The 9,233-nt window shown below is 25.4% G+C and overlaps 1 protein-coding gene across 1 annotated transcript; it reads right to left on the bottom strand.

The window, feature by feature from the left end:
• Nucleotides 1-3,616: 3,616 nt before the first annotated feature.
• On the bottom strand, nucleotides 3,617-5,467 carry LOC132927427 (uncharacterized). Its single transcript, XM_060991950.1, has 4 exons — nucleotides 5,384-5,467; nucleotides 5,111-5,260; nucleotides 4,510-4,677; nucleotides 3,617-3,793 (listed from the first exon to the last, which is right to left on the bottom strand). The coding sequence occupies exons 1-4, from the start codon at nucleotides 5,465-5,467 to the stop codon at nucleotides 3,617-3,619; spliced, it is 579 nt and encodes a 192-aa protein (XP_060847933.1).
• Between the last annotated feature and the right edge of the window lie 3,766 nt (nucleotides 5,468-9,233).

A 9,233-nucleotide genomic window follows, 5' to 3' on the forward strand; every position in this document is an offset into this window, starting at 1 on the left:
ATTTGCTCACACATACCTTTAGGTCATAATAAATAATACAGTTCAGTGGCGTAATTTTGAATTGAATCTGGGATTGGGATATAAATGTATACTATCGTTCCTTAGGGGCTATTTCCCCTACCCCACACCACAATTACATTTCATAGATCACAATATTATATTAATTTATTATTATAAATTAAATGACGTAAATGGTATAACAATGGTTTTATAAAAGAAAATAACGTAAACAATTTAATTAAATTAAATATATTTTTCATAAATAATTATATCAAGTCAATTTTTCTTCTTGTTTTTTTTGGCCAAAATATTCAGTACGTCATCGGGGTTCAACTTAATATGCACTAATAAAATTCTATTTCAATTATAAACGTAATAAACGTAATTCTATCAAGTGTTCCTATTAAGTATTGAAGTTAGTAAAAGTTCATAATATTTATGTAATTTACAATAAATAATGATTATTATTCGTTTTATTGTAATAGACATTGATGTTGAACTGTTATTCAATGTTTACAGTAATATAATATTCGTATACCACAGAATAAATAATATTATGTTTTCATTCATTGTCAGTCTATATTACGTTCATATTATTTATTTTTGTAAAAAGTTTTAGTTAAAAATTATAACAAGAGTCGTAAAATGTTGATTTTATTAATGTTATCTTTTAGCTATGTGCAATACGATTTTCTTGTCATCTATTATAGTTGTTGAGATATCAAAGTTAAATAATAATAAAATAAATAACTCAACTATGATAATATCCATAAATTCTTATTTCTTATTTTAAAATATTTCTGATCTTAAAATCTTTTAAAGCTAAGTGCTTACGGGAATTTACTTATGCTTATTTAAAAAAAAGCATCTGCGGTGGGATATATGATACATCGCCATATCCTCCCACATAATTACGCCTCTGATACAGTTATTGAATAATACATATAGTTATGGTTACATCAATGGAAGCATTGCCTTTGTGTGCATTTGAAAAGTTTGTAACGCACTTTTATTTTTGTTGATTACGATGACTTGTGCAGGTTTTTCATATTCTTAAAAGCAACAAAAATAAAATATATTTTTGTTGATACCTAATAAAATAATTATGTTTGCGTATGGATCTATTATAGAGCTCTATAACTTATATAACTTACTATACATACAATTTTTCTATTTACACCTAAAATTAAAAATCAGATATAACTCATTTGTTATTTTTAGTTTACTATATTAAATACGATATTTATTTAAATATTTAAATATATAGATTGAATGAATTACTAAAAAGTACAATTTTAAAATACTTTACTAATATATCTTATAGATAAATAATTATTATTAATAATTATTTCGATTATTCGAATAGGCGATTATTTTTAACGAATGATACATAATCGTTTAATCGATTGAAAAAATGCATGGGACATTTAATAAATAAGTTGATATGTCAGAATTGTCATTAATACACCAAATCAGAAAACCAAAAATAGTTTTTGTTTTCTGCGTTTTTAATCTTAAACATAAATTAAAATTTTCCATAAAAACACACCTTTTTACACTATAATTGTCTGAGTATATTCATTATAAATAATCAATGTTGTAATGCAGGAAATTACATATTATAGTAATTATTGAAGTCTAAAACTTTTTATTTTTTATTTATTAAAATGAAAATGTTTCAGAATATAAGCATGCTATTACGAGTTTACTAACGTGTTCAATATTACAAATAACAAATTACATATTACTAATATTTTTAGTTAGTGATATAGTGAAAATGAGTATACATGCTAATGTTAGTTAATATTTATTTTTTAGTGGTAATTTAAAATTGATCTTCGTCTTAGCTTGATTGTGATAGAAGAAAATCTTGGGATAGACGTGGTTTTAAACACCGATTTTTTGTTTTTTTTCCCCGGGTTGTAGAACCGTGCGCCATCAGATGTATTGAGATTTGCGTGAAAGTCTTGGAATTGTATTTTTATCCAGTCTTGGAGAAGAGGTATTCCTGTGTCGTTATGAATTTGTTTATTTCTCATAAACCATGGGGCTTTGAGACATATTCTCAAAAATTTGTTTTGAAGGATTCGGATTTTTTTGATTTTTGTAGAGGAAGCTGCTGCCTAGATTGAGCAGGCATAAGTGATTAATAGCCGGATTATTGAGGTGTATAGTAAGATGGACGATTTCATTTGGAGGGTTGATTTAAATTTAACTAGGGGTTAAAGGGTGTTCATTCTTGCGTAGCCTTGGGTGAGTTTTTTGTTTATATGAATTTTCCATGTCATTTTTTTTTTGTTAGGCTTCTAGATTGTTCATATTGGGAGTAAGTGATTGGTAGTGCTTTAAATTTTTTTTTATTAAAATGGCCACTCCTCCGGATGAATGAATGGCGTCTTTGTCTTTTCTATAGATGTTACAACCATTAATCTTTAAGGTTTTGTGATTTTTTAGGTGGGTTTCCGTTATACAGACAATGACCATTTTGTTTCTCGCTATGAATTCCATAAGTGATGATTTTTTTGATTTAATGTCGTTGTCATCTCAGTTAACTAAATTAATGTCATTTAATTAATTAAATTTTGAAGAGATAGATTTTTTGTTATTGAGTTGAAGATAGAGCTTATGATATTTTGGATATTTCGGAGAATGTTTTAAATAAATTCTGTGATTTGTGAATTCTGTGTTTTTTACAGGTTATCGTTTAGTGGACCATTTGGTATTTGTTCTGAATTGAATAAATATGTGCTGTTTATTTTCCCTTTAGTTATATCAGCATATGATGTGGGGTTTGGGGTTCTTGTGGTGTAGTTATTTGCATTGTCCTTTCTTGCTGGGTTTGTTATGGATTGGCTTTCAGTTTGTCGATGTTTTTGGGTGTTGATTGACTTTTTGCTTTTGATTGTTTTGAAGTAGGCACAGCCTTTGTAGTTTGCCGGGTGCGTTCCGTTACAGTTGACACAGGTAGGAGGTATATTTGATAGTTTTTCGTAGTTCGAGTAGTGGTGTGGTTCGTTACATTTTATGCAACGAGGCTGGATTTTGCACGATTTGTAAATATGGCCGTATCTCTGACAATTTGTGCACTGTGGAGGATCTTTTGATTTTCGGCGTGGTTCAATGGTAATGATGCAATTTAGCAATTTATTTAGTTTTAAAATGTCTTGTGATAAAGGATTGTTTTCCAGCTATATTGCCATTATTGGGGTTGGTGTCTTATATTTGTTGTTTAGTCTTAAGACGGATTTGATAGGAAAGTTAAGTCTACTTAGTTCTTCCATAGCTTCAAACTCGGTTATTGATGTGGGTAGGTTTCTAATTATTGCGGAAATGTCGTTTCTGTTTTTTAATCTGTATGTATAGTATTCGTATTTTTTGTCGTCTAGGAATTTGTTTAAGGTGCGGAAGTTATCTACGGTTTCAACATTAACTTTTATTGTATTGTTCTTGGATGTGGCAGTAAAATCATTAGTAATGACTTTTGATATTTCTAGTCAAAACTGTGAGAATTTTGTTATACTGGCTATGAATAGCCAGATAATAAATTAAAATACTAAGGTAGAATCATTATTACTATGAAAATAACGTAATATATTATTATTTTTATAGAATAAATTCAAATTGGTTTTTCCCATGGTCGTATTAAACGCAATTCTAATACGGCACAAAAAATTACTTTATTTTCTACATTTTTTATTTTGAACGTAAATCTATATTTTCCATAGAAATACACCTTTGGAAAGTTATGGTTTTCTAATTCCATTAAATTCATCCCTGATGTAATATATGTACCCTAAAAAAAAATGAAGATTAATTATTTATGTTTCTTATCTACAATATTCAAAACCATTGTATTACAAAAATAATAGTTAGCTCTATTATAAGAGTGAGTTTTGAAGAAAAATCGTTTCAAAAGTAATATGAAATAATATATAAATTAAAAATTGTAGATGCCCTTAAACATTAAAAATTAAAACTTATAACAACACTAGTAATATTTTACTATCTGTATATGATTCATTATTTATATTAATACAATTCAGGCAATTACACAGAAATTAGATTAAAAATCGTGAAAGTTATAAACATAAGTGCATAAACAATTGGCAGATAAGATCAGTATTAATATTAATTAAATCATATGTATATATATATATATATAATGTGATACGATCATTTACTAAAATTGTATGACGTACAATTGTACAGTGAATTTATTAATGACGTGGTTCACTCTAGACCTAATATAATATATAGAAGAACAAATTCAAAGCTTTCGATAAAAATGTTTTTATAAAAGTTTATAGACTATTCTTTGTTCCATTTGACTTTCAATAGTCGCATATACATAGTTGTAATAGTTACCTCTATCATAAGTTATATGAGAATAAATTAATATTGTAATGGATATTTTTCGAGTATAATTTTAGTGATTTTAAATTGCCCACTTTAATTTAATCCATACTAAATATAAAAATTATTTAATTATTTAATTTTTAAATACATTACCGAAGGAATTGGACAGCTAGTTGTAGGAATGTTAAAAGCTTTAATTATTGAATACCATGCGTTTCCTGCGAACTTTTTCAAACTATTACATGCATTCTTTGATAAATAAACCATCGAATTTGGTATCCAACCACCGATTAAACTCCAAGAAGCGGCGTTTACATCAAGCTATTAAAAATAGAATAATAGTTAATGTGATTGTTGTTATACTACAAGTCAAGTATGAATAAAAAGTGATTTTTCAACTCGATCATAAAATCAAATAATATATTAAAATGACTGACTACAACTATTTGATCAACAGAGTACTTTAGTATACTGCATATAGTATATTATAATTTATTATAATTAATGTACTTCGCCAGGAAAAAATAGGCAAGTATTGTTTTAAAATGTATTGTATCCATTACGATAGGTTTTATTTTCTATTCAATAATTGTATGATTAATTAATTATATCGGTAAATTAAAATCGGATAAATAGGATATCATCACTTTATATTTTATAAAAAGTTAGTTTAGTAAGTTATTATTAATAATCTAGTTGAGTAAGTATGTCCTACTATTTCATAATTATTATTAAATAATAAATATTTACTTACAGAAAAAATATCGTCAAACGGTATCAACAATGAAATATTTCCCTTCATCTCGGTTATATTTGATGTCCTTTTACTGAAATAAGTGTTGAATTCAATTAAATTTGTCGATTGACAAGAATATATTTTCTCAAATACCGTACGGTATTCTCCCTGTAATAATAGTTAATTATATAAAAACTTGATTTGAATATTCACATACCAACATTCATAATCTTTTGTAGTCTTACAAAATATAAGTAATATGTTAAAAACTGTAATAGAATATTAATTTACCAAAGGTAAGTTGTGCATAAAAACGGTTTTTGATTTAATCAAATAAAAATATCCAATAAGAAAGAATAATTTTACTATTATCATTTTTTGTGGATATTTTATTTAAAACAATTTTGGAATGTTTTATTTGATTTCAACAGTAAGAATGACGATTTCGAATTTTAAAATATAATCATATATTATATGAAGTAGTTTACATGATTGAGATATAGCCTCTAAAAATATCCGGTAATACGTATGTAATTTAGTACTTGCATTTAATCTAAAAAAGAAAAAAAAAGTTTTTCCGGATATTATATTTTTATATTTCAAATAATATAATCCATACTACAATATTGATTCAAGCAAAATCTCGTATTTTTTAGAAAAATTATTTGTATAGAAATATTTTATATTCTATATTTTTTTTATTCAGGATAAATTGTTTTACATATTTTTTACTGCTGTGTGTGTATGAATTATTACTATAATAAGCTGTTCATACATCCGATGTCCTTCTGTAAAATTCACACTAGCTTAACACCTAGTTGTACATACTTATAACTTAGACTATTTAAAAAAAACATAATTTTCAAAATATATTGACACTTTATTGGGTCAAAATTAGTTCAACATGTTTTAAAATTTTACATTTTTTTTATTTAATCATTTTTATATTCTGAACGAAGTGATGAATGTATTGATTTTACAATGATGTATGTTTTTTATTTTTATTGTTGGGTCTGTCATCACGTTTTGGAGAAATAATGCTTTAATTTTTGACTTAAGTCCCTCTTTGAAAAGTAAAATTCATAAAGTTGTTACTTAGTGAGGGGGGGGGGAAAGAGCAACATTTTTCCTTGGTATTCAAAAAGGTCAGGAAAAATCATAAAAAATTAACGAAAAACTTTTTTCTAATTAACAGTATTTTATTATTTTATTTTGCTGTAACTCAAAAAAGAATAATAATAAATACTTGAATTTTACACCAAATGTTTATATTAGTGTTATCTATTTACGATTAAGTTTTCAAAATATTTTTATAGACAATTGAAATTTTCGATTTTTCTAAGTTTTTTTTTTTTGAAATGCTTATAAAAAGAAATAGGCTCACCAAAAAATCTTTAACATTTAATACAAGGTTTATTTTAAGTTATTTATGTTATTATACTTATCGTAGTAAAATAAAATAAAAAATCGTTAGTCTCAATTTTTATTTATAAGCATTTAAAGTTCAAATGTTTACGAAATATATCGAAATCGTGAAAATTGCCAAGTATTTAGAAGTTGAAAATTCATAAAATTGTTGTGATTTATATATAACACGTTAAGAAACCCAATACATGGTTCTTCATAAGTTTTCCTTCAAGTAACTGTAAAAAAAACTTCTATCTTCAATCTAGAATTAATTTTATGATCGTATGAAATTAAATTTTTTACGAAATCGTGTAAAATTAGGATATATTACAATTTAAATATAGATTATAGGAAATAATATAATATATCCTACTAATTATCCTGAACTGACAAATCATCTCCGTTATAAATCGTTTTTCGTATACAATGATACCTGTCATTCCATTAAAATTTAACACATCCATTATAGTGACGTACTCCCCATCTCTACTATACAACAAAGTGATTATTAATTTTTATTATTAAAATTAATAAACATATGGATTTTTAATTTTTCTTTGATGAACCTTTGACGTTTTTAGTCAATAAATTTTTAAATACAGATGAGAACGATCATTTGACATCAACCCAAGTGGCTGGGGTATATTTCAAATAACTATATAATATACTGTATAGCTAAATAGTAATAGAGAATAGTAATAACTTAAATTGTTTCTATTATTTCATCAATTGTTGAAATGCTTTATTGTAATGTCATATTTTAAGTTACAATATAGGTTATAAATGTTATCACTAAAAATTGCAATTGAGTGTACATAAAATGTTAATTCATTGCCAGTTGCGTATTTACGGGGGGGGGGGGGTCCAAGGGTACTGGACACCCTTCAAAACCTCTCCAAAAAAAAAAACTAAAATTCTTACATATTAGCAGAACCCGATTTATGTAGGCACGTGCGGCTGTGCGGACATATTTTTTTCCCGTTAACAAAATATTATATAAAATATAGTTTAAAATTCGTTGCGCAACATATGTTCCTTCAGCATGGTTTTAAGTAATAAGTATAGAAATTATACATTTATAATAATACAATTATATATTTGTTCAACTTCCTCCAAAAACTGTATAAGAACGTATAACTATTACAAGATATCATAGTTTATAGTATATAATATAGTTTATAATATATTAATTATATATAAACTGAGGACCCCCAGAAAAATTTGAAAATACGCCACTGTTCATTGACAACATTGCCATTTTAAAACTAGTTTAGTAAACTAGAAAATTTAATTATCTATTTATTGCAGATGCTGTATGATATCAAGAAATTAATTAAAAATATTTTGATTGTGAAAATATCATGATGATATTATTATTATAATATTATCGTTTAGTAAAATTTAACCAAATTGATTTTTCCCATGGTCGTATTAAACTCATCTCTATTACGGTGCAACCAAAAACTTTATTTTCATCATTTTTTGCTTTAAACGTAAATTTATAATTCCCATAAAAGTACATCTTTGGAAAGTTATGGTTTTCAAATTCCTTCGAATCCATTCCTGATGTAATATATGTGCCCTGAAAAAATTAACAATTAATTTCTAGACATACATAATTATAGATATAAAAGTGTATACATCAAATATATGCTTATTTAGTACAATGTTGAATACTACATTCTTATTTGTGTTCCGATAAAAAGAATTATCACTCTTATTACAGCAATTTGTATAAAAATATAAAAAAAGATAAATGAAGAATTTACTGGAATATAGATTAATTTGTAATAAATTTAACGATTGACAAGGATATATTCTCTCAAACACTGTATGATATTCTCCCTATAATAAGTGTGAATCACATATATATTTTATTAGAAATATCATAAATAACCATGGATAATTATTAATAATATTAATCATAATCATTATAGTAATATAAGAAAATATGAGTAAAATGTTTTAAAAAAATGTAACAATTTATTATTTTACCAAAGGCAAATTTGACATAAAAACGTTTTTCGATTTAACCAAATAAAAAAATCCAATGAAAACGAATAATTTTACTATTATCATTTTTATGAATACTTTATTTCAATATTATAGTCGAGTAGTATATAAGTGTTCTGCAGTATGAATGATTGACTGTTATAAATAGTAAAATACAATCATTCATTATGAGCAATTGACATGATTAAGCTGTGGCCTTGGTTCCCGGACATATGAATGTAATTTTGTAATTAAATTTGATATGACAAAAATTGTATGCTTCAAATGATACAATTGGTACTACGACTATTTTAAATAAAATCTCAAATTTTTATACCATTACTTGTATTTTAAAATAAAATATTTAATAACTTCTGTTGTAGTAAATTAGGCAATATAATTATTTACTTATTGAAGACACTATAATATGATATAGGAAATTAATTAAAAATAATTCGATTGTTAAAATATTATGGTTATATATTATTATTTTGTAAAATGTAATGAAATTAGTTTTTCCCATGGTTGTATATGACTCAACTCCAATTACTTTATTTTCTACATTTTTTGCTTTAAACGTATATCTATATTACCCATAAAAGTCCACCTTTGGAAAGTTATGGTTATCAAATTCCTCCGAATCCATCCCTGAAGTAATTTTTTTTGCCCTGAAAAATTTAACAATCAATTGTTACACTTACACATACATAATTTATGTAAAATTTATACATACGTATTGCGT

The sequence above is a fragment of the Rhopalosiphum padi genome, chromosome 3 (genome assembly GCF_020882245.1).
Source record: "Rhopalosiphum padi isolate XX-2018 chromosome 3, ASM2088224v1, whole genome shotgun sequence".
NCBI lineage: Eukaryota > Metazoa > Arthropoda > Insecta > Hemiptera > Aphididae > Rhopalosiphum > Rhopalosiphum padi.